The sequence below is a fragment of the Boleophthalmus pectinirostris genome, unplaced genomic scaffold, assembly GCF_026225935.1.
Source record: "Boleophthalmus pectinirostris isolate CB_2022bp ecotype Guang Dong unplaced genomic scaffold, ASM2622593v1 HiC_scaffold_18, whole genome shotgun sequence".
In the NCBI taxonomy this organism is placed as follows: domain Eukaryota; kingdom Metazoa; phylum Chordata; class Actinopteri; order Gobiiformes; family Gobiidae; genus Boleophthalmus; species Boleophthalmus pectinirostris.
This window is the reverse complement of record NW_026571133.1, coordinates 21493124-21520769: the sequence shown is the minus strand read 5'-3', so window position 1 is coordinate 21520769 and position 27646 is coordinate 21493124. Positions and strand designations below refer to the sequence as shown.

Here is a 27646-nt window from a genome sequence, read left to right as displayed (position 1 = left end):
GAAAAAGGGATTTCTCTTTTATTTATGTATGCTGACTGAGAAGACGGTTTTTGCCATTTTTCATTTCATGTGGATATAGGCCCAGTAATTACAGAAACATTAACCATAAACCAGATCAACAAATTTGTGATTTAACAGTTAAACATCAGTTTCCACCATAATACTGAGATGCCCTTCAGCTTTGTTTTAAACTATATGTATTCTTGAATGTTGTGATATTGCATGAACCCAACCTATACATCCACTTAGGGTTAGCATCTTGCACAGCAGTGTATTCTAAGCATGAAGTGTCCTTTATGTGGTCATTATTGACTCGGTAACAGTAGTTTAAACAGAGAAGTAAATAGTGATGAGACTCTGTAGGCTGTTATTCTGAGTGTCGGGATAGTAGTACACTCCTTGTGAATCGCTGTGAGTGAGACAGATGCAATATGTGCTGTAACTCTCATTGATAGCAGCTGGATAAACGCTTCTCTGTCTTCCTCCCAACAGTATCGCTTGGCTTTAGTTTGATGTAAGTACACAAGAGTTCAAAATGGGACAGATGGTCAAATTACAATGGCGTTCTTTTATTTGAATCTGCAGGTAAGGGCATCTGAACTTTATCAACTTGTAAACACTGTTAAAGCTGACCTATTATGCCAAATTGACTTTGTAGAGCTTCTCAGTTACCCTCTCAAAATTGTATGTAACATGATTCATGCATGTTTGAGTAATCTTTATACTATGTATTCAAGATGTCATTACTCCGATTAACCCCCATTTTCACTGCTACTGGTATATGCCCATTGCTCTGTACTTACTTCATTCTCTAGTTGTGTTTTCTTAATCAGTGATACTTGTAGTTATTGCAGTTTAAAATGCCCAAATATATAAAATAATGATGCAAAATGTGATAGATTTCAACTATATAGCAGATACAAACACAATATATCTTTAATGTTTGTGATGATGCCATAAAATCAGTTTTTACAAACTTTAGCTGCTTCAAATCAATTCATGAGGATACACTGAAACATGATGAAAATAATACTGATATAAAACCTGTTTAGGGGAGTTGTTTTGTGTTTGTATGAAGGTTATAATGTAGTTCATTAAATAACTGAAAGTCTATACATTAGTTTAATGAACTGCCCTCTTGTACATTTGTTGGTTGCAAATTTTCTAGCCAGATATTTGTAATCATTTTTTCAGTTTTCTAAACCTAATTTCTAAACCTAAACCTAACAGTCACAAAGTATTTGCAAAAATACTAGCTGTCATTTTAATCTGTGGGTAATTCATTTTTCTTTCTGTACACCACATAATACTGCTGCATGAATAGATCCAGGCCACTGCGAGTGCTTTTCTTGCTCTTCTTTTTCTCCCACTATGTGTATTTTTATAAATAATTACTTAGTATGGGCTGTCCCTTCCACAGAGGGAAAACTATTAAAAAATGAGAAATGGACACCTTAATGTGTTGTTTAGACATTTCTATTATTTGAGAGTTTAAAGGCAAGTGTTTTATCCTACCCTTAAAGGGATGTTGTGCAGTCTTAAGGCACAAGTGTTGCTCTGACATGACCGTGAGCAGGACACTGGAATTCAAGCACAAACAACCTCATTCATCTTTCCCTCAACTCATCTGCATAAATTTAAATAAGCAGGGTAAACAGCCAAGTGTTAGTTTGTTAGCGAGGCATTGAGCTCCTGGATTGGATCCTGTTAGATGTAATGTAGAAGAGAAATGCTCAATTACTCGTGTGTGTGCGTCAGCCTACGTGCGCTATGCTAATAATCCCACGGAGGGTCGAAGCAATCAAAAAGCTCTCACTTTTAATCAGCGTCACACAGCGCCATGCACTTTCACTGTAAACCAGTTTGACAACTCCAGTATGGCGGCTGTAACACACACCTGACAAATTAGAAAGAGAAAAGGGTCCCAGTGCAGGATGAGGAGGAGTAACATGTCAGAACAAACGTATAGATGCATATTTAAAGCACACTCACATGTGCTGCTAATGAGAAAATAAATGTAATCAGCTTTTTCTTTTTCCTGTAGTCTCTGTCTTAAAGACCAGCTATTACACTTCTATGGAGCATTCATTGTTAACAAATCAAATATGTAAACCACCATTTTACCTTTTATTCTTTTGGCATTGCTATATTTTGCAAAAATAAAGTAGTCAAATGTGTATTGTGTAATTAATTTCTGTTTAATTTTTGGTGCTCCCTCATCGATTTGCTCTCTACTGTAAGTCACTCCCCTTTCACAGCGTTACCTTTATTTAACCAGGAGGTCCCAGCCACAAATCACAAATTATCCCAATATAAAATATAAAACCATTTGAATCTCTCAAGAAAAACATACACATGTGGGTCACTGCTTTATTTTATTTTATTATTTTTATTATTTTATTTTTTTTAATTTCTCACACACCTCATCATGTTTGTAAAGTTGCATTGTATTGTTTTGTATTATGAAAAATGTCCATGCTGGAGTATGGGTTACATATGTGGGCTGAGCATTGCATAAGCTCACACTAAGGCTAACAGTAAGGAGGGTTTGAAAAGTGCCTGGAACAGATCACAAGATTACTCAAACATGGCTGGATTGTTACGTGGAAACAGAGGGAGGACCCAAAACGCAGGACTGCTTCAAAAATATTTAATGACAAATCAAAAAATCCAAAACTCGAGACTAAATTGCCATGACAAGAGGCACAGAGACACTCGGACAGAGACAATGGACCAACCAAGGGCAGAGGAGAACACAGGGTATAAATGCACACACATAGACACAGGTGAAACACATTAGGGCGGGGCAAACAATCAAGACAGGAAGTAAAACTCAAAAATACAAGGTGACAGGACAAATGTCAAAATAAAACACAAACTACAACCACTACAAAACATGAACCATGACATGGATGACATGACATTTATACAACTTTACATGTCCAAAACTGGTATCTGTACAGGGAGAGGACACTCGGTATTATTTTTTGTTCACATAATATACAACAAGGCCTGAGGTTGGATTCAAAGTCATATGTGAACCTCTAGTGGCCAGACCTTTATCAAAGTTCAGCTCATATTACAATAATGATTGAACCATAGCTTAACTTTTCACTAGCTTTACCCAACAGACTTTTCAGACCAAAAACATCATGTGACTAAAACCATACATTTATTAAATGATTGATACAGTTTTGTTTGCAGTTGTGACCAAGCAGTGTAGAAGACTTCAGATGACATGTTTTAACCTTTGTCACTATTCACTTGCTTGAATAGACTGCTATCCCAGACTATAGCTAGTAAGAAAAAAACATGGCAATCCACAGACAAGCAATAAAAACAGAGATAAAATCCCTGGCACAAAAGGAAGGACAGGCTCTGAGGAGTTCAGTCTAAGTTGCTGCGTCTCTTGGTCGATTTGTGCCATTCACAGATTGTACTGCTGTGTGTGGTCCTGTTGAATCTGTGGCTCCATCAACACTCAGCATCGATCCAACAAGAGCTTTAGGGATGCCCCACCACACACTGTCACCGCAGCAACACGCAGAGTAGACTTTCACACATCTCCTTATCAAGAGCACTGAATGTACACAGCTGATGGTCATATTCACGCATTCATTTAGTCTTTTGTTTACCTACCTCTTTAACGTTAGCTTTTTAGAAATCAGATCACTCATTAATGGTACAGATCACATGAGATAATTTGTCCTAAAATGTGCTTGGTGTCTTTCAAATCATATTTCTGCTCTGATAGTGTGATTTTTAGCAGTTCTGAGCAGGGACAGTTGAAGACTCAGCTCTTAACTCATAGGAATTGGCTCCGAGCTCCAATTCACCACAAAGAATTGCTTCTTAGAGTCAAATCTAAGCTGAATTAAGGTAGCAGTGTCAGTATCAAAGGACCCACCCAAGCACAGGAACCTTCTTACTTCTCACCTCCCAAAACCTCTTACTTTTTTACTTGTATTGATTTTTTTTTTCTACAGAGAGAAAGAGTTGTGAGGCTTGGGTTCTAAGATCAGATAGTCCATAACTTTATTGAATGTATCCTCTTCTGGGCATGCTGAGAAGTTCTGTAGTGTGTGGATGATTTCTGTATCAGATGATTATGTAATCACAGGACTGAAAATTATAAGATAAGATAGTATTTAGCAAAAAATAAATCAATCAAATTTAAATATTTTATTTAAAAAAAATCCTTATATTGCTGATATCGTCCTTGAAGAACTCTGACTCCTTTATATTGTAGCTTTGACTTATATTTGTTTTCACTGTTTTAAAAATTTAAATCTTCAAAGACCTCTCAAACCAGTGCCTTTGGTTGCAGTCATGGAAACGTGTTTCTTGAGTGGGCGTGTGTTTTTTCAGGACATGTGGATGCATTATAAAGCAGATGTAGCAATAAACACAGTAACCATCATGGATACAGTGAATATCCCTGATAGTAGGTGGACATAGCCCAAACTCTAGTACACAAAAGCCATAGACCTCATCAGCTTGTGTTTACATCAAGCACACACTTCTACTGCAGGCCCACTATAAATCATGAATGGATTTGAGCTTTCAAGGAATGTGAAATATTGATGTTTGTATCTCTGTGTTAGGCTTTAGTTTGACATGCCTCTTTTTTATTTTTCTTGGGCTGATACTGCTAGATTGGTGTCAAGTGCACTGACCACACAGACTAGCGTTTTCCCTAACAACTAATACACATTCATTACATTTTCTGCCTGCTATGTGTGTACTCCGTACTTGACACCAATCCACCCCGAGGCAGGAAACTGTGCCGCCCACTTAGGCAACTCTCGCCCTCTCTCTCTCTCTCTCTCTCTCTCTGTCCCACCCTCCCTTTAACTCTCTGTCTCTCCCTTTATTCCCCTCTCTCCCTCCCTCCCTCCCTCCCTCTCTGCCTTCTTCCCTCTCTATCCCTCCCTCTCTCTGTCTCTCCTTCCCTCTCTCCCCCTTTCCCTCTGTCTCTTCCTTCATCCCCCTCTCTCCCTCCCTCTCTCCCTCTCCTTCTCTCTCTCTGTCTCTCTCTCTCTATCTCTCCACTGCCTTCCACCTTGATCCACTTGGCTGAAATAGGACTCTAATTGGCCGTGCAATGTCAGGGAGACCGCACGTGTGTGGCTGAGAAGAAAGTGCGTATTGACTTTGTCCAATAAAACACAGACTAATATTCTAAAGCCCCTGGAGTGGCCCCCAGAGTCTGCAGAGTTCCCTATAAAAAATGCTGGACACAATGACCCACACACTTATTTTTGGAGACAGACATACTTGCCTAGTCCTGATGATATTGTTAAAATGTGTGATGGAATTCTCAACCATCTTCCTATTTGCCCTATTTGGATTTCTGACAAATATCTGCTTCCTTCCATATTATAGGTCTTGGAGATTGATTTAGAGCAAAATGAATGTGTAATACTGGCGTGCATGATCATTGCTTGATCAAAGCTGTGCATTGCCTTAAAAAAATGTTTGTGTTGCATATGCGTGATTTTCCAGCCTTTATATCAATATCCATACAGCGCATTAGAAACATTTCCTTACGTTTGTTTATATGTATTCAGTTTCCACCTGTTTGAGTGCACATAAACATAGTTCATTCAAACAAAAAACTTCTCTGTGAGCGATAAGTCACAAGCTTCACTCACTTCCTTTTAATTAGATTCAATAATTAGATTTTTTGTGGCTGCTAATTTGCAAATTGAATTGCAATAACTACACACTTGAGAATAAGATCTGAAACCAAAAGAGCACAAGCAATTACTTCCTTCAAATGAAATGTTTTTCGTTTACCCAAGTGAATTATGGGTATTCTGGCTAATATTTAAGCCTTTTTCTCTGGGCACTATAGCTGCTGACAGATGGAGATAACCCTTTTAGCTCCACTGAACAGGACAGAAAGCTGACAAAACATATAGGCTTTTAACATTATGTAGACGAGAACACACATTAACAGGTGTCTAAATATATCATACAGCAAAGGGAGCACAGCTCAGTCGACACTGTGAAATTAATGGATCATGTGATAGCCAATCAGACGGTGAGCAAGTTGGGTCAGTGGCTGGCCAACAGCTGGCCATTTGAATGGTGATGAGGAAGAGGATTGCTATTGTCACCTATAGAGATATCTGACCTTCAACCAGACTGGACTTAACCAGCTGTAGATCATTATATTTACAAGAAAATGTTTAAATATTTAAACATCCCATAGTGATGGAAAATACAAAGTTATTTTAAGAAACCCAGAGTTTTGTACCTACACCCTGATAATCTGTTTTAAAACACTGTTGAGGTGTGGCTGCGAATGCTGAACACCACCAAGAACTGTATACCACCATATATATATTTGTAGGTCAACAAAAACATTGAATATTTTATAAGTTAAGGCAACATTTCTGTCTTTCTTACTGTATTTTTGTCATATTCTATAAATATATTTATAAAATAATGTCAAGCACTAACTTCTCTCCTGATAAATGAAGTTCATTGAGTTAAAAAACATTAAAAAATATGTTTGTGCTGTTTCATATTTGGTCCAAATAAATAATTGTGGTTAATGCTATGACTCTTCTTATTTGTTATACATAGTGTATATAAAGACTGTGTTTGCAACAGTTTAGGATAACTAATTTATTTCTTGGATTCTGTGTTATTTCTGCATAAAATGTGTCAGTACCTATTTTGTTTCTCCTACAACCTGTTAGAGATACATATAAATAAGTGGACAGAAGGTAACAAAGATGTACAGTAAATCTGAGGAACATGTGCGTGAATGACACTGGCAGATTATAGTGCAAAGCTTCTCACTGTTTGCAGTGGCTACTGGCTCACACGAGGCTGTGTGAAGAATCTCAAATCAATGGAAAAATAAATACACAGAAATCTTCTGAATTTAACTGTAAACTGTAAATAATCCATCTGCCCAAAGACCTATTGCAATATCTGGATTTTATCTATTGGACTAATGTTATGATATAAAAAAATAAAGAAGATTTAGCTAGTTTAACTCAGAGAAACAACTAAATAATTTGGAACAATTTAGTTTTTACTTTGAAAACACCATTCTAATCCAGAAAAGGGTAATATATTCATCACACTTGGCTGGTGGTGTAGTGACCATGAATACAAATGAGCAGAGTAACTGTGAAGAGTCGGGAGGAGAACTTAAGTGTTTATTAAGTATGAGAGAAATGGCTGACGACACAGACGCAGAGAGGCAGACACCGGACTCTAAGTTAATGGCACTCTCTAGATAAGGCTGCACACCAAACCAACAAAAAGAATAGAAAGAAAAACAAGCATATATCAGCAGGTATAATGTGATGTCTTTCTAGCTAATGTGTCTTTGTGATACACTGTACACTTTTCCTCTCCGGGACTTGAGGTGGTCATGATTGACAGTCAGTGTACTCAGTCAGAGAAAAGCATGGTCATATATGTATGTATGTATGTATGTATGTATCTCTCTCTCTCTCTCTCTCTCTCTCTCTCTCTCTCTCTCTCATATATATATATATATATATATATATATATATATATATATATATATATATATATCTGTGTGTGTGTGTGTGTGTGTGTGTTGAATCTTGGTCAGACCATCTTGGGACTAGAGTTTTAGCCACAATAAGATCAAGAGACAGTACCTTTTCCAACATGATGAATGTATTTTTAATTCCAAGTTAAGCCAAATATTAGTAAAACAAATCCCAACTATCAAGGTCACACACAGGATATGCCTATTTAGAGATCTTTTCTACTATGGACCAAACCCAGATGAGTGACACTGGCTGTGGTTACACACACACACTCAAAATCTGATTATTATCAGATTATTAATAAGATGTGACATGTAAACAACAAATGCATCTAATTTCTTTCTGATTACACAAATCAGACTTTGCAGTTTGCATGTAATTTAAGTAGCATCATTTTAAAGCTCCAGAAATAAGCTAATAATCAGATTTTGGTGTGCGTGAAAACTTCGCCACTAGCCCTTTTCATATCATTCTGTTGACATTGAGGATTATGTCAGTTTTTGTTTCATGTGCAAAGGCCCAATAATTCCAGATATATTGACAATAAACCAGGAAAGAACATCTGGATTTTGATAGGCCTACTATCATCTGTAAATTGTCCTCCATCTTAGTTTTAACCTATAGACAGTCTAGAATGCTATGATATCATGCGAACGCAGTTTATAGGTTGGTTATTTAGGCTTCTCATTTTTCAAAGATGCATTTAATATTCGGACTCGTACAACTACTGGAGTTTGTGAAGCGCGGTGGGCGTTCCCTGCCTCTCTCCCTTCCTCTCTTCTTTCGCGCTCTCCTCTCTGACAGCGCGTGCCACTTGGTAGGAGCAGCAGAAACAGCTCGTGCTCAGACTCAAACCGCACGCGGTAGAGCGCCTCGGTGTGCAGTGCGCCTCCTACTTCCTCCCAGAAGAAAACGAGCGCTGTCAAGAGAACTACTTCTTCATCTCCGACACCACGCACTGTCATCGTGCTCTTCCTCGCTGCAGGACCGGAGCTCTTCGCAGGCTGAAAAGTTCTGGAGCATCCGAATGATGGGGGCTGCAGCAGCACAGACTATTTCCACCGTGGACCGTGTGGATGTCCCGATGCCTGAAGGATTTCTGGAATCACTGGGTTGCCTTTGGTGAGCGGTTGGTGTTCAACGCCAGGTTTGACGTTGCGCAGGGATCCCTGGGTTATTTTTGCACGAACCCACAGACCACTTCTACGGCACTTGTGCCTTTTCTGCGCGCTATTTCGGTCACTCAACCTACTCAGTGTTTAGCGGTGCCTATGATGCGGTTTGTGCTTTAAAGGCGCTGCGTTGTTTGATCTCCATCAGTTCCTTGTGGACCTGTCAGTGACTGACACTAGCCTCTTCTCAGCATCCACATAGTTGTTAATTGTGGCAATTACAAGAGGAGCGCTGTCAAAGTCAGGCGTAGCCTACACGGCCGCAGGTGCAGACAGGCTTCGAGCGCGTGCCTTCCCCCAGGAGGTAGACCGGGAGAAGTTCCGCCGTTACGCATCAAGAGGATCGGACTTTGTCCCGGAACGTCGATGAGGAGAGTCGAGTCATTATCGCTAGCCTCATCTCATTAACAGATCTGATATCTTTTTGGGTCCCTCCAAGATCCTCCGTTCCTTTCCACAAGAATTGTTTTTATTGGCCTGTATCTTCGTTCAGTCACTTGCGATCCTTTTCATCCATCAACCCGTTTAGCTGTAAAGCAGGGATCGTTTATGCCCCACGGAATATCCGGAATGAATTATCTGCTGCACGCTGAAATAAACCCACATGCTGCTTGTAAATTATCCACTTAACCCCCTCAAGAGACGGAGAGGGGCTGAGACAGATACATGGGCACACACAGAGAGCCACTCAGCGTCTTTATTAAGGCCATAACGGCAAGTCAAATCTCTTGTACCCTGAAGCGTGTTTGTTACCGCTCTGTGACATTCAGATCTTATCGTGCTTAATTTTGTCCTACGTGGTAAATTTTGAAAATAACAGATTGCTGGATTTGAATCTTAAAAAAAAATATATATATATTATTATTTCTTTTTATTTATTTATTTTTTTAAGTACTCAACTTTCGTTTAGTTCAGGGTCACTAAACTAATAAGTATTTTAACTGAATTTGCCTGTATTCTAATTAACATGATTTTTTGTTAGCTTAAAAAGTGACTCTCAGATGACAAAGTCAGCAGACTGTAGCAAATAGAGCATGACCCCCTGTTGAATCTGCCTGTTACTTGCTTCTGGTTACAAGAGTTTTCTTTACCTTGCCAGCAGCTACCATTGAAAGTCTATGGATGGTACTTTCACTGTATAGCCACATCCTTAACAGTATTCCACCCCCCTCTCCTCTCCCTCCCTCCTCCACCTCTACACTTGAAATTGAGCCATGAGCAATTGATTTTTTTCCTACTCACTATAAAGCCAAAATGCACGCAACTATCTCATTCTTTCTCCCTTGTCAGTTTTGTTGGCCATGGTATAAGATGCACACTGGTGTGTGTTTCCCATCTCGAGTCTGTGCTGAAGGACATTCATAATGCTGTAGGTCAAAGGTCAACACTAGAAATAAAACTGTCAGTAACAACAACGGGCGACTCAATGAACTCAACTCAATGAGTGAAGGAGAAACAAATTGTGAAAACGTTTATCTTATCATATACATCAAGTGACATTTTGACTTTGACTAAATGGGACTGAACGACAGTAGCCCAGGGGCCATGCGCAATGGCAGAGGCCTCTCTGACCAGTGGGCTGAGTCGGTGGTGGTTCGGCCCCGCACAACAGAGCGCCACATCACTGTGCACAAGAAACTGGTGCTGGGCTTTGCCCTGTCCATCCTCACCCTCATCATCGTCACTGCAGTGGCCGTGGTGCTGAGCGTGCGCTATGAAGAGTGCAGTGTTCGAGATGGGCCTCCTGAGCTGGGCTCTCGGGCTGCTGGAGGCTCAGCTCGACTCAATGGGAGCAGAGACAGAGCGGGGGACAGGGGCGAGGAGGAGGTACAGCCCTGGAGGAGCTCCCGTCTCCCCGGGACACTCCGGCCAAGGCACTACGAGCTGCGGCTGGCTGTGTGCATGGACAACTTCACCTTCTCCGGAGATGTCAGCATTGAGATAGAGTGTGTCAACGCCACGCGCTTCATTGTGCTGCACACTGACCGCCTGGAGGTATTAAGCACCATAATCAAACTGCATGCCTTTTTTACTGGTGACATTCACAAGATAATCACTCTGATGTTAATTAGAGTGTGGCGAGCTTCACACCAAATCAGCAGCAGCCGCTGATTGTTTGGTGACACAACTGTGCTGTTGTGCTCTGGTGATTATATCTCAGAGGAGGGCTTAATGAAAGTGGAAATGACAACACTATCTCTGCACAAGGCTACGCAACACATATATAATACATTCACAAACTGACTCGTGTACATGAATTTCATGGCACCTGGAAATGTGACACTAAACAGTTCGAGAATCATAACTGTAAAAGATCATAATCTAAAATTAAACACAATTTCATCAAATTAAAATAAATATGAATTGTCATTTTTTTAACATTTATATTTTGTATTTAAAATTTAACAACTTAAAATAATTTACATCTTAATTTTTCTACTCTCAAAATTGGACTGTTAATAGAGAGATCATTGCAGATTATTCACCTTCATATATGAAGTGTGCATCTTTGTGATGTTGAAAACAACAGTCTTTAACAAAGGGTGTTTATTTTCAGATTTGGCCTTAGAGGATTTCTTGAGGAGGCTAATTAACCGCCAAAGTTGCTGTTTCAGCTCAATTTTCAAGACGAGCGTGTGTTGAGGGAAAAGCCTCTGAGAAATGCCTGAGCACCCTGATTTTTCAGACCGGTCATTTTGGCTAATGTGAGGGCAGAATAAATCTCTCTAATATGGTCAGAAGCCAATTAAAAATAGTAAAAGGCCAAACAGGAGCATAAAATAGACCCTGTAACCAGGAAAGAAGCTATAAAAACTTAGATTACCTTTTATGTAAGCACCACAAACACATGAGCTCTGAATTTTGTTCTGGCAACCTGATGAACCTAAAGAAGTTAATTTTTTCAGTAAAATTTCATGTCTATAGAGCATATTTAGCAATGCCATAAAGTACATTTGAAGGCTTCAATGCACTAAACAAATCTTGTGAGAAAGACTTAAAGCAATACTTGTAACTTTCTTTAGATTGGCTCATTACCTGATTCTAGAGCATAGCCGTTGTGGTGCAATACCAAGTAAAACTAGAAAAATACTAGAAGCTCAAAAAAGAGCTGGAGTGGTGCCCGTGGTCATTGGAGCACTTGGGCAGTAACCCCCAAACTGGAGGAGATCCCACGAAAAACATCAGACATTATAGTTAAGAAAAGTGCTGTACTTGGAACACACACACACACACACACACACACACACACACACACACATATATATATGTATATGTATGTATTAGTTCAATCAATCAATCAAACTTTATTTGTATAGCACTTTTCATACATTTGAAATGTAGCACGCAACAGAAAAATTACCTACATATATGCAACAATTTAAACAGAAACATAAAACATAAACATAAAGCTCTTAAAAGTTATAATAAAAATGAAAATGGAGCGCTAAGATCAGATGGAGACTAAGTAAAATAGTAATGATAATTTAATTTAAAACAACTATAATAATAACAATAATAATGATAATTTCAGTTAAAACAGGTAAAAGTTTCAATTAAAAGCTAAATTAAAATGATATATTTTGAGTTTACTTTTAAAAATATGAACACTCACAGCTCAGATCCTCAGATGGACTGTTCCACAAACGGGGACCGTAAAAGCTGAATGACGCCTCACCGTGAGTTTTAGTTTGGAGTCTTGGGACAGTTAAAAGATGACTACCTGAGGACCTGAGAGTCCGAGAGGGCTCATATGTTAAAAGCAGATCAGAAAAATAAATAGGACTAAGACCATTAAGAGCTTTATAAACCAATTAAAGAATTTTAAAATCTATCTATATATAAACATGATATAATCTCCAGGTTTCCTGTGTGTCAGTGGGCTCTCTCTTTAAATTGATCAGCTCATTCATCAAAAAACAAACCACGTTCCCACATTTAACAATCAGGATACTGTTTGACCGAGTAAGGATAAGGAGACACAAAGTCTAAACATTTACAACGAATGCAACTGATTATGTACATGTAGTCCAAACAAATAACTAGCTCTACGGCACACTGTAATTGTCTTTTTAAAAGATTTCTTTTTTTAAAATGTGAACAACAGTCCAAAATAGACATAATGAGACTGTTTACTGTCTACAGACAGTCTTTACTATAAATGTGATTTTGTTTAGGCATCAAAGGGAATAGCATTCAAAATTGAATCGAGTGGCCACAGACATTTGCATAAACAAGTAATTACAGTAGATTATGTCGGACAAATAGCAAATAAATGGTAGTTTTATTTGAAAAGGGCTTTTGTTTTGAACACCTGCCATGCAACAGGTGGCTTTTGTAAAGAGCGGTTACACTCATAGAAGGAAGCTGCAGTGTTATTGTGACCTTTTCTTTTGTACACAAATGCACTGATGGACTATAGCTGATTTCTCCATGTAGGCTGTGATAAATGTATTCAACTGACTCTGTTCTTTCTTCACAAATTTTTGTTTTAGAAACAAACCTCAGTCTCTTCCTGTACTTATCCAGATTAGAGTTTGGCATTACAATGTGGGATTTGATGTGTGAGTGGCATTTTCTTTTTTTTCTTTTTTTTTTGTTAGTTGCTTGTCACTGCTTTTATAGAGGTTTCAAATTTTATTGATTATAATTACTACATTCACTTTATCTTCTTAGATTTTCTCACTTTTCTCATGTACATCTACTCATTATCTCCAGAATACTGTTAGATAATACTGAATTACTATGTGTTTTTCATCATGGTCTAAGATTATAGCAAGGTGACACAAGATTTTGTATATAAATTACTGCAAATCTGCCCTGATTGCTGTTATTTCATTTTATTATAGTTTTACATACCCACAAACAAGCCTTTATTGGTTTCTGCATTTGGTTTCTGTCACATAAACTTGGCGACAGGTCCCACGTCCTGGATCTGGAAGAAAGTCAGGTGTTGCTTAGCAACTGCTTTAATCAGAAGCATCAAAACTGCTGCAAATCAGTCAACCCGAGTAGAGTTTGATTTATTTTGTTGATTGTTGAGAGCTGTGTGTGGGGCTCATGTGAATGGCACGTCCCTCAAAAGTTTTCTGCTCCTGTAGTGTAAGGTTTGCTTTTCCTGTTGGGTCAGTAAATTTACTGTTTCCCGCTCAAGTGTAAGTCAACTTTATGTGTGCAGAGATGTGGATATGTGCTTATTTGGATTGGGGCTTTGACCTTGTCTCTTCCCAGGGGTCTGCATTAAAGTGAACACTGCAGAAAGTGGCCAGCCTGTTGACAACCTCTCCCCAGGGAATTAGACACAGGGCTTACTGTGGGTGCTGAGGCTGGATACAGGGGACAGCAGAGAGGCTAGGCAGCTTCTTTGTCATCATCTTTACAATGCTGCATTGTTAGGTCTCAGAGAAAATATTGCCAATAGACCCTATAAATGGTATAGAGTTCATCATTTAGATTTATTGAGTGCTCACTGCAGAGTTGTGCATTGGTAGTTCAATAGTTAAAAATGTAAATTGTTATAAATTGTTGGCTATGGTTAGTGTGTATATATATATATATATATATATATATATATATATATATATATATATATATATATATATATATATATATATATATATATATATATATATAAATATCTGTGATTTCATTTGTGCACACATTTAGCTCACCTGTAGGGATATTCAAAGTACACTAACTAGCCCTTCTGTCTAACCCAGTTCCTAATTGGTACCAGATACTTTTTAGTACCATGGATACCACATTTATTGCATTGATTTGTTGTAGGCAGTTTCCATGGGTACGATACCAGAATCTACAGAGTAATGGAAACAACCAGGTCAAGTAGGGCTGAGTAGAGTAGAGCTGCGTGGGCTGCTGAAAACAGGGCTTAAGACATGTTTTCAAATCCTATCCATGAATAAACCATCCCAGTATCACAGACCCATGGCTCGCTCTTTAAGAAGTTTTTATGGTGGTGGAAGAGAAGAGTTGATATGGCATTGAAATGTTCAGACCCTGTATTTAATCAGCCTTATATTGTACCTCTCTAAAAGTCTAATGATGTATTTTATGCAGGTGGACCGGGTCTCGGTATCCGCGGAGGGCAGTGGCAGTGGACGCCTCACAAACAGACCAGGGGGCGGAGTTATGCGCATCCATCGCCACTTTGCCTTTCCACTTAATCAGATGTATGTGGTGGTCCTGCACCGGGAACTCAAGCCAATGAGGCTGTATCGACTCAATATCAGCTTTGATGCAGCCATCGAGGACGAGCTGTTGGGATTCTTCAGGAGCTCATACACCTTACACAGAGAGAAAAGGTAACCGACCACACAACTCACCAAACACACACATTGTCATTCAAACGCACGCCGCAATCATTTAAACACATTCTGCGATCATTTAAACACACCGTGATCATTCAAACACACTGCACAGTCACTCAACATACACCTCTGTCACCCATCTCACCACTTTCACCCTGTACTCAGTGCCACCCAGCTCCTCCCACCGAGTCTTCAGTAGCAGCAGGTGGTCTTACTGGAAAGGTCAGAGCTTCACATCCAACAACATTGATTAACTGAGGCACTGCTCTCGCTCTATGTGCTCTACTTAGAGAAGCCACACACCTTGAAACCCCTCTTTATGAATTCCCACAATCCTTTGCAACAAGCCTCTCCACGTCAGATTCCCTCCCTGTGGTGCTGATGGGAACAGCCTGCTGCTGATACATTCGTTATTTTATTCATAGCTTTGTGTGCATTCCCACAATGACATCTTATCAGCGTCTGTTCCTCTGACGGCAGGAACACAAAGTCTAACTTAATTGATAAAAAGGATAATTTAGGATAAGGGTCAACCTCAATAGACCTCTGTGTGTGAAGCTCCTTATGCACAAGTTCTACTTGAAATTTGTTTCACTTGTTCCAAATAACTTATGATACAGAGCTTTGAATGAACATAGATTTAAGAAAGAGTTTTAAGATAATTAATTTATTCAAATGTAACTGTGTTTAAATATTTTAATGTTTGGGCTGTTGCGGAACAATGCTGTGTCTCTCCAGCCCTTGGCATTTACTATGACAAAAAGCAGTTTTCTTTTGTCCCATAGTGAGTAATTGGCTTTAGTGTGAGTGTGCCAGTGCCACCAAGCTGCATTCTGTTGCTGTGCTGCAAATCAATCTCAGATCAATACAGCAGCTGATGCACAAGCAGCGCTCGATCACAACAAAAGAACCTTTTCATTAAATTTTAATTCTTTTTCACTTTGGAACATGATGCATTTTGTACAATAATTTGATTGTAAAATCTAATTATTTTTCAATGGTCTAAACATTGTTCTTTGTAGCAGTTGTGCTCATGCTATTATTTATAACTTGTAACATTTAACTAGTTTTACAAGCACAATACTTTGATACAAGTTTGTTCAAATCAAGGTTTATAATAACAATTATCTGCCTAATAAAACAAATATCGGAATTAATTTACACATCAATAAACAAGCCTTAAAATTTGTATGAAATGGGTTCAGGTTCATATTGAAATGAGAATCTGTGAAGTAGGCTACTTGTTGAAGCAAAGACAAAGCTCACTGCAGACCACTTTAATAAATTGTAATCAAATTCAGGAACTCTTTGGGGATGTCTACTGTCCATATTAAACACTGTGTGCAAGAGCGAGAGTGCAGTGTTAGCTCAAGGATTAGTCTGATGCAGCGGTGCAGCTAATACTAAAACATACACCAGTCTCATGGTGAGATTTACTTAATATCCAAAGTGACTAAACCCCAGGCTCAGCTTAAGCGTTTAAATACTAGAGGCAGAATTAATTACCCAGCGCACATAAACACATAAAGTTCCCATGTATTACCAATACATTACATTGACATTGTGGACCCAACATGCCACACATTAATATTCAAACTATGTAAAAAGCAATGATTTATGCATAGGACTTGTACTTGTTTTCTTTGTATTCAAGTCCAGAGTGTTTTTGTAGCACATGCAGCAGATTGACACCCCAGTGCCCTATAAATAAATAAATAGTTGCTGTCAGTATCGCTTCAATTAATGCCCATGATGTAACATTGAGCTGAGTGGAGAGATCTCCCAGTCGAGGCAGACACTCGACCCGATCCATCATAAAGTCCACTGACCTGTTTTCTGGCCAGACTTGCTCCTGTGACATCATAGAGCAGGATATAAAAAGGAACATCAATACGCCGCTAATGTATAGGAAACTGTCCACAGTCCGCAGTGTACCATTTCAGTGTAAGGATGCAGTAGCAAGTCATATTTCATAATCTGTCAGTTTACAGGGTCAACATTCTTCTCATTTGGTTAGTTAGGTTAGTTGCAGTCATTAGGTGTGTTGGCACATGGTCTATCATGGACATTTGAATTTGCTGTCTAAATTTACCCACTTAAAAACTTACAAATGATCACATCTTTCATAGAAGGTTGTCTATGAATGTTTTATTTATTCAGTTATTTGCATATTTAGTAGGGCTGAACAAATTGAGAAAAATAATGAATAAATAAATAAAACTAATTAGAGTGTTAACAGAGTTGACAAAGTAGAAAAAAAAATGTAGAAACATTTCAGAGGAATGTAGAAAAAGACCCACAAACTAATACAAAAAATCTTAATTCAAAACATACCAGCAAAAGAAACAATAGATATTTAGTTGTTTGAGGAGGAAATGATGGTACTTCAAAATTTTGCAGCCTTTGTGATTATCTAATTATTTCTTTTCAAATTTGTATTTGATTGCGATTAATTATGCAGCCCTAAAAGGTAGTTTGGCAGATGATTGTACTGAATGGTCCATCTCTGGAAGAGCTTTTTTGCAATATATATATATTTTTTCTGGTAGATATTGATGAGTCAAACCTGTGTCTTGTAATTGCCAATGCTGTTATTAGGAAAACCTCATTTTAAATAAATTACCAAAATCCTTCCACTGATTGTAGAATCTTAAAATACATTGGTGCAAGGTTAAACCATCAAATCAATATTAGAGGGATCAAAATGTGGCAGAAATATTCCCAGCTGAGGAAGGGTACACATAGGTGAAGCTACTGTTGCTGCAAAAATCCAAGTAAAACCTAAAGAAGACACAGTCCATTGTCCACCTTATGTTCTCAAGTCCTCCCTTGTCTCCACTCATTGCTGTCTCTAGTGGCTATTTCTAGCCAGTGTAACAGATCTTTCTATAGCTTTTTCTCCATAGCCTTAAGGGACTGTAGTCTTCCCTCTTCCCATAACAAGCAAAGCCATGATAGTTAATGAGCGCTAGTGCAGCTAACGACCCACAACGCAACAAGCAACAGAGACAGGAGCCTTAACGACTCTGACAGATGCTTAATGAAGGTGAGCAGATTCAGCACTAGCACTTTCACATTCTGATAGACTAATCTAGTGTACAGATGAGAGGCTTCAGATCAATACCGCTCTGTGCAGCATGTGTGTCAAAGTGTAACCTATCAAACATGGCAGCCAGCTCAAGCTGCTTAATAAATGCAATGGTTCTCTAAGCTCTGGTGCTGTGCATATGGGCGCTAGCAGACAGGTATTTATTGAGCACCAATGACTGCTGTGTAATGGAGGTCTTTATAGATCAAAGATGTCGTCACTGACAAGAGAAAGACCTGATACTTGCAGGTCAGATGAGCCCCAAATCGACCTGTTAATTTCAAGCCTCAGCTCTTATCTGGCAGCCTGAATGAATGCGTTTCCAAATGACACTAGTTTGTTTGGAGGGGTGGAGAGAGGCCAGGCTGCTTCTGCACAGATTGGTGGATCATTACATTTAAAACCACTTAATGCTTTCGATTTGGAAATAGTAGTTTTGACAAGTAGCATAAGTTTTTTAATGTAGAATGTTGAAAAATAAAACAACACATTGCATTAGCAGGTTGATAATGCACTATGTTCTTATTTAAGGATCTCACTGGAGACACACACTCAGGAAGGAAAGTGACTCCTGTTGTGTTTATAGTTTGCCCTTATCATATTTATTTTTATCCTTCCTCTAAATAAAGGAGGATTGAAATCTGAACAGAGCAGGTCCCCTCCCTCCCGCCTCATCACATCCATATGCTGAGGCAGAGATGATGAATCAGCCTGTTTAGTGCTTCCTGTGTAAAACTAGCTGCACAAGCTTATGCACCACACTGTTACAATGAGATGCATATAGCAATGCAATCTGTGTCTCACCCATAAGCGGTCCATGAGTTTGGCCTCATGTGTTTGTGTCATTATAAAAAGCTCTTCTTCTTCTTCTTGGCTCTTACACAAATGCTTTGTGAAGCACCTGACTCGACAGTTTCTGCACCAGTCGCGTCTTTGAATCTAAATGAGCAGTGATTCTGTCCCCGTGCCGGAGCAGATGTGTGGGCCTTGTCATTCATGTGTTTCTCTCTTCTTCTGTGCATCTCAAGACGAGATAATGGCAAACATTACATCAGGAAATGATGTAATTTCCATTTCTCTCTGGGCTCTGCCGAGATGTGAATGACCAGGCCATGAATCCATGCATGAGGGCTGTGCCACATCTTTATAATGGAAGTTCAGACACTTTTTGATCAAACCACTCTGTGGACATGAATATAGGGCAGTCCTAGATTTTTTCATATTCTTGATATACTATTGATGAGAAAATATCAATCCAGTGTATTCTTTACACTGCACCAAGCCCATATAAATGGAAAGACCTGCATCAGGAAGGTCATCTGGATCTTTGCCAAATGATCCCTGTGCTCTCTTTCTCTCTCACACTTCTAAATACTGTTCATGTGTGCAAGTGTGTATCAGTGCATTGCACAGGAGGTTAGAGGTTCCTGTCTGTCTTACTGAGTGCACCATAGTGCACATTGCACATTATGATGAGCTCTGAGTGCATTTCCAGTGTGTAAAAATATTCAGTGTAAAAATACAGGCCTAGTTCAAGATCAAGATCTTTGTGCTATTGCCAGCTCTGGCAAATCTTATGTGTAAGGTCAATATTTTTTCATTACAAAATAAAGAAATATTCCTTCCTAAAACATATAAAGTTATAGTTAACTTTTCTATCTCTTTTTTTCCGTAATATGAATTAACATTAGATTAAATCCAATGTAACTTATTATGAAGCTGTGTTATTTATATTAACGGGGCTTCAGGGGCTTCTGCCTTGGTCACTCAATGGGACCTTCCATCATTGCCCTACTGGTGCACATGAGTCATGGTTGTCAGGGGCAACACCGGAGGCTTGGTTGTCAGTCAGGATTTTGGTGACTACAGGCGTAGTGAGTGACTACAGCGTTCTGGATGTCATGTGTTAATATGGGGCTGTGTGGAGCTGGGATGATGTGGTGTGTGTGACAGACTCATCCTGTGGCCTTAATAGATTCTCCCTTTATCTGCTTCCTCTCAGGCTTTCTCTTTTATTCTTCGGTGCAGTGTCTCAGGCGGCTGCTGTTTATCACCCTCTACCTTCTACTCCTCATCATCATCTCAATATAACCACACAGGCTCACTCCAACTCCTTCACTGGTCACCACACCCCAACATTGAATAATCTGACTTTTTCTCAAAGTACATGATGATTACAATGAGGGATGATTTCATGCATCTTTGCTCTGTTTTGAGTTCTTTGTGTACTGCAATCATTAAAAGCTTTTAAATATTTTAATGTATGCTCTTAACATACTAATACTAATGGGCTAATTGAAATTGAAGAACATAAGACCAAGGACATTTTAATCAATTTGACTTCTTCTCAAACATAGACAAGCTACAATGTTGAGGGTTGCATTTCCATACAAAGAAATAAATATTTTATTAATAATTCCCATCTTGGCAGCACTAACCCAGACTGACAATATTTATATCTTATAGCATTGAGCAAAAGATAGGTAATACCCAGGTTTCAAACCTAGATTGATTTGCTCTGTCAGGTCCTTTTTACTGTCATAGAGGTAGTTGCTTAACAGTCAGGATTCAGAGCATATTAATCTTCATTCATCATTAGTTGAAACAGTTCAATTGGGGATTTGCTTTGTGTGTTACCTTTTTAGTACAATTTCTGATTATAAAATTAGTTTTTTTATGTAGAATTGGAGTCTGAAAAGTACAAAGAGACACTTACCCTTACAGACGTAAATATTATACACATACACACATTTTGTTGCATTTTCTTTTGCCACAAGAAGTTTCCTTCTTGTGTCATTCAGATTATCTTCTAATTTAAATGCTCTGATTTGCATTCCCCTCTGTCAACATTGTCTGACTCTAATCCCCATACCATTCCCTTTCTCCCTCCTCTTTTCCTTCCTCTCCTCCTCACTGTCTCTCTCTCCTCTTCTGTGTTCACTTTTGTCTGCTTCTCCTCTGCTTTATCTCCCATTCTTCCTCTTTTTGATGGATACTTACTTACTGCTTTCATCCTGGTTTTTGGTGCTGGTTTCTGTCTCTGTACTGAGCTTGTACCTTTCCCTATCTTCCTCCCCTGCTACGTCCTCCCTATTCATTCTTACTCAACTATGACAGGTTTCATCTCTCTATTTCTTTACATAGTGTTCCTCTTTTCTATGGGGCCTTTATCCTGACAGCACACCTTTTACATTACCCCTTCTTGCACCATCCCTTCTTTCTTTCATGTTTTCCTCCCTTCAAACCCGGTGTAAAATGATAACAAAAGTTTTCAGGAGGATTATTTCCCAGAGTCAACTTTTTCTGTGTTGCATGTCAGGTGACGGACAGACAAACGTAACAAAGCTGTGATATGGGAATAATCGGCACGGCTTAAGGGAATCACAGCGGAACAGGGAGTCTGTTTATTGTGGATTATCTCAGAACTGAAGAGTGTATTTTTCATGAAAATTCAAAACTACCGTCAAAAGTTTTCTGTGAGCCGACCTGCCAACTCAGTCTCTAGAGGATTATCCTTTAACCTCCTGAGTTCTGTAAATTTGCTCTTTGATAAGTTTGTCTGGTTCAAAGACTGCGACCGAACCCTCCTTGTACAACACACATTCATCCCATCACATATTCTGTCTGGAGTTCTTCCATTGAGCTTTGAAATACATGAATTCAGCATAGTAAGCAAGATGGTTGTTTAAGGGCGCACGGCTTGCCCCAAATAAACGCTGCTCTCATGCAGTTGTCTTTAGCCTATTGTACTGATTGCAGTTTATTAACTTGTTAATGGTGCTAAACTTCTACTTTACATTAGCCTCATAGCATAATTGCCTATGTATATTTTCAAGGGTTTTGGGAATACAAAAATAAACTGGGGTTTGTGCTTTTGGCTGTACATATTTGTCTGATTGCTTGAGGACAGAGCCAGTGACACCTGCAGGGTCTGAAGAGTAGAATGAGAAAACTCAATTTGGCCAAAAAATTATTTAAGCAGTCGGCTGATATTTTGGGTTTCGAACAATTAATTTACTGCAACAACTTGATTCTTTGCATGCAGGCATTTTTTACTTACCCTTGGCTCCTACACAATGCCAGTAGGACCATCAAATGTGCCCCAGCCCAAGACCACCTAAAACCAGCACTACATCAAAAGGTTATCAGCTCAAACAGGACTAACTCTTTCTCTGGGCAGTTCGCTTCTTACAGGCCCATAAAGATGTAGTTTATACTCTGTATGCCTTGTAATGGATGCTTTTGAATACAGATGTGATTAATGGAATTTGAACCCAGATTGTGATTTATTGTTATTTCTAATCCTAACAATCTTGGGTCTACAGCCAACTTCTATCAGTAAAAGCATGTGGTTTGGAGCAGCATGTGGTTCAGACTTTGGATGAAGAAGTGTGATAATTGACAATTTTTGTGTTATATGGCAAACATTCTGTGTTATGTTCATTGAATATTGATATGCATTGGGTAAAGAAAAATAAAATGAAAATTCAGTTTTGCCATATGGCCCAGACCTACTCTTTATTAATTTGCTTTTTTTTCTCTTGCTGAGAGAGTTTAGAATAAATGACTATTCAGCTCAGGAAAACAAGAAATATTTTGCTGTCCCAGAATGTTTCCGTGTGTGTGGACAAAATGGTTTCTGTTTGGTTTTATTGATACTTCCCTGTTGTTTTGCCCTTGATGTTTTCTGGGTGAGCACTGACTAACTTTTTTCAGCCCACCTTGATTTATTCTAATAAAACTTGGTCTTTGATAAGGATTGTATTCATGCAAGGCTGTTGTCATGGTTACAAATGCATTATGACTGGACCTGGCTCTCACAAGCATAATGCCTCTCTTTTGCTGCATACACTTACTGTTTGTTCTTCTGTGATTCATGCTTTGCTTTTGCCAACTCTTCAAAAACATGCTGACCTGCCATTTCTGAGGATGCAAATGGAGAAAATTAATTCATGTTCTGTAATAGTTCAGCCTCCGAACACTGTATAAACAATACCAGCATTGCTTCCTGCATGAGGTCCCAGGAAATTCTGAATGTTTTTTTTTTTTTTTTGTAATTAAAAAAAACAACTTCCTTTTTTTTACTCCCCTAGAAACTACTACATAACTTCACAATAACTGCTCTTTAGCCATAAAGCAGATGTTCAGAGTGTGTTGTTCATATATAGAGTGTCATGTGAGATCATTGAAAGTGAAAGTTATTGCAGTTGTTAATTTGCTCCTGAAACACAGTCTCAAAATTTGAATAAACATGACAAGTCACTCAATCTTTTTAATTTTTTTGAAATGAAATATGAGAGCCATATTTATGTAAAATGTCAACCACAATTGCTACTTTAAATTGTGATAAAATCCTCTGTCTAACAGATACCTGGCCGTGACCCAGTTCAGTCCAATCCACGCCCGAAAAGCCTTCCCCTGCTTTGATGAGCCCATCTACAAGGCCACCTTCTCCCTGACGTTGCGCCATGACCCGCAGTACCTCTCTCTGTCCAACATGCCGGTCGAGAGCAGTGTTTTGAGTGAGGAGGATGGCTGGATCACCAACCGCTTCAGCCGCACCCCTCGTATGTCCACCTACTACCTGGCCTGGGCCGTGTGCAACTTCACCTACAGAGAGACGCAGGCAGACAGCGGAGTCACGGTGAGGGCATGCAAGCTTCAGCTGGTGTCATTTGCTGTAATCATTCGATTTTAAAATTTAACAACAAAACAATTTCATTGGGTTATTTCTTACTTCAAATTTCTGACAAAGTTTACAAAGAAAGCAACAGTGGCTCAGTGTTTAGAGCAGTGGTGCCCCCACCAATAAGGCTGGAGAAGTATTACTGAAAGTATTGTGTGCATGAGGGATTGGTGGTGGTCGGAGGGCCAATGGCACAAATTCACAGCCTTGTTTGCATTAGTCTGCCCCAGGGCAGCTGTGGCTACTATAGTAGCTAGCCATGTAGTATTTGCACCCATTGCGGTTTGAGAATTTTGATAGTGATTTTGATTTGATTGTGAAAATATTTTGCTGTTTTACTAGCCAAAAAGTTGCTATTACAAAAAAGGTCAGCTCTGTGATCCCCGAGAGGTTCCTGAGGCAGCAGTGAGAGTCCTGGTGTGACTGACTCACAGGAAGTTTGATATGTGCCTGAAAAGCTGTACTGGAGGCATGTGGAGATAAGTGAAGCTAATAGATGGTATTTGTGTGAAAATGGCTCTTAACGCGACTGAGGGCAGCCGTGGTTTATTTTAGCTGTGGGACAAAAGCTGCAGAGAGTGATGCTGCACTTTCACATCTGGAGCACAGCTATTTTTTCTTCTGCTATTTTACAGATGATATAAATTGTAAACTGTACTTTTATAACTCTGTTGGGCCTTGTTAGCATACTGTAAAACCAAATATAGCTTTAGATCGCAGTAATTCAAATGTGTTTATAGGCAGCAGGCCTCAACTCACAACTTCTCATGCACCCCTACTGTGCTGTACTGTGCTTGATGATTTGACAGGTAGAGTTGAAATATGCTGTTTCAAAAGACCTTTTTCACAATGGCCAGAAGTGTAGGGTTGTGGAACTTTCAGTTAATGGTTTTCTATGGCAAAAAGTCTGTGGCAATGTGTCGTGTATTCTCCACCAGCTTAATAAATCTGCCAACTCCATCACCAAATCTTCAACCAGCAAAGTCGACAAAGGACATATTCTTCCATGAAGAATTTATCCACAACTATCAAGGTAAGAAAGATGAACGCTTAAAGACGAACAATGACTAGCATTAGTGAAGTACTGTATACCTGATCAAAACTAAAGTCATGGTAATGAATAAAACATAAGTAACTTGTTAACTCAGACTGATTCTACAATTAAAATTAAAAAACATTTACAGATGTAATATGTGAACATCTGTAGCGTTTATGCTAATATTGACATCATGAAATAGATTTTTAATTTTAATTGTTGAATCAGACATAGTTACCAAGTTACTTATGTTTTATTCAGTAATAATAACATTACTTTTGCTCAGGAGTAGTTCACTAATGCTAGTCACTCTTTACCTTTAAGATTTTGTCTTTCTTACCTTGATAGTTGTGGATAAATTCTTCATGGAAAAATGTATATCCTTTGTTGACCTTGTTGGTTGAAGATCTGGTGATGAGGTAGGCAGATTTGGTGGAGAATATGAAAGATATGTCCACAGACATTTTGCCATGGAAAAACATTAACGGAAATTCCACAATACTACAGTCTTTTGGTTTTGGTCACAGATACAGATTTTTGTACAGATCAAGTCATTTCCAGTTTTTACCTTTTCCCTGTTCTGTTTTATTTAGATTTGCTTTACATCTGTAATTCTTCCTAGCTTTTGCGTAACATATCACAAGCTCTAAACAGCACTGTGAGGCTATATCCTCGGATCAGATCACCACGTATGTCCAAAATGAACACTTACTAGTAAACATGATACATCATCTTATTTGAATCAGATCTCTATTATGCTTTAAAAAGTTTAATCATATTAGCTTTAGCATATCTAGAAAAAAGTGGCACAGATATGTTACAAAGTGCTGTGTTTATTTCTACATTTGAATCCCTTTCCTTCAACTCATCATGAACCACATAGTGCTTAACGCCTATGACCCTTAAAAAAAAAAAACATCCTCTGAATTTGTCCACTATAGAAAGTGACATACTGTGAAAAGGTTAGAAAATGACATGGCAATAACTGCACAAACAACAAAGCACTGACTTAAAGGACTGACTTCTCCAGACAACAGTGGTTTTAGCTTATGTTGTATGCGCATTGGAATTCAATTTAATAATTTAGGCCACTTGATTTGAAACTGAATTCCCAGCCCCACACTGCCAGCTCAGTCCTTGTTATCTTGGCCTATATCATCAGAGATATAATATATAATATAAGATAGGACAAGACTGGAATGGGCAATACTATCACAATGTTTCTGGTCCTGGGTCCAGTTCTGGTTTATTAATGGTAAATAAACTTCTCCTTAGAAAAGTTTTAAAACTCCAGTGTCATGCTTCTTCTTTACAACTCTGGCTGCTTCAATTTATTCTACACAAGAAATAAATGTTTAATGTTGTTTTTTTATAGCTACACCGTACAGGCATTTGAGAGACCCCCCCAGACTGTCTTTTTATATGTGGTTATATTATCAATTATGCCCACATGTGTTGGAGAGGTTGTTCAGGGCAGACTGAGTTACAATATTTAATGGTGGAATTCAGAGCCTATTGCTGCTAGTTGGACAATAGACTCACTGACTTTAGCTTGACAACGATCTGGGCTGTTGATCTTACCCACGAAACAGACTTTTGTCTTATGATCTAATCTAATATTCTTCAAAAATAGAAGATAGAGTATGAATGAAAAAGCACCAAGCACAGTCTCTAGAAGCATGTCTATGATTTGAGATGTGCTTCTATTGGAGATATATTAAACCACCTCTGATTTGGCTGATACTGTCCTCCTTTTGACAACATTTAAAAGCAGAAGTTTGCTGACATGATGTGTACTTCTCCAAGGACAAACACATACACAACCTTGTTCCACCTCCTCCTCCTCCTCCTCCTCACGGTATTCTTCTTCCCCTCCTCCGATCATCTCTCTATCAGAGTAATTACAGCTCATCCATCTCCACTGCCAGCAACTCAAGGGCAGCACTCACACATGCACACATCCCCAGTCCACAACAACTTGGTACTGATTGTTAATTTTGACAAAATACAGTTTTTAATGACAAATCATATCTGGGTCATTTGTAACCATCACCAGCCTCTAACTTGATTGTGCATGCTCAGGAATATTAAGCACTAATCAGCCTGGCTTGGGTATTTTGGCCCCAGTAATGAATAAATCAGTCTGTGTTTTCCCATTACAACAGACATTTAAAATTCTATCCATTGTCAAATTTATGACTTATTCATACGGCAGGCTGAATATTTTCTTAGATGAAAACATGGAATGCAAACATAAAAACATGGACTATAATCTGTATAATTCCCTTACATGACATTTGGTTCATTCTTAAACATCATATTTCATGCCAAGCTCAATTTTCTTCTGCCATAATCAGTATTAGCCCTTTCCCTCACAGCAACAAACATAGCTACATGTTTAGCTCTGGTTGTATGAGAAACATAAAAACAGATTTGTGACAGTTTTAATTACAATTTCATTAAACCTAAAATAAGTTTAATTTTACTAAACGTTACTCTCACCTCAACTTATTTTACTTTTAAACTACTTCAATAAAAACATACTATCTATACTATGCATGTCTTTTTTTTAAATGCCCGAAAGACCAAGTACTGTTATAAACTCTTATTAATTAGAGACGACATGCCCCGGCCTAATGACCATAGTGCATTATGGTGCCTCATGCCTGAGAGAAGCCTAATGAATATGGAAGTTTGTGTCTGACTTAGGGAGGTCTTACAGGCCTATGCATAAGTGCTTACTTATCTCTGTAGCAGCAGATTGGCTATGACCCGTGTCTGTGTGGATCGATGC

The 27646-nt window shown here is 38.7% G+C and overlaps 1 protein-coding gene across 1 annotated transcript in view; it reads left to right on the top strand.

The window, feature by feature from the left end:
- Window positions 1-10231: 10231 nt before the first annotated feature.
- LOC110161508 (thyrotropin-releasing hormone-degrading ectoenzyme) overlaps window positions 10232-27646 on the top strand; it is a 116413-nt gene continuing 98998 nt past the window's right edge. The window contains exons 1-3 of the mRNA XM_020926255.1: window positions 10232-10711; window positions 14792-15036; window positions 23498-23774. Coding sequence (XP_020781914.1) covers window positions 10232-10711; window positions 14792-15036; window positions 23498-23774 — 1002 coding nt within the window. The remainder of the gene's footprint in view (window positions 10712-14791; window positions 15037-23497; window positions 23775-27646) is intronic.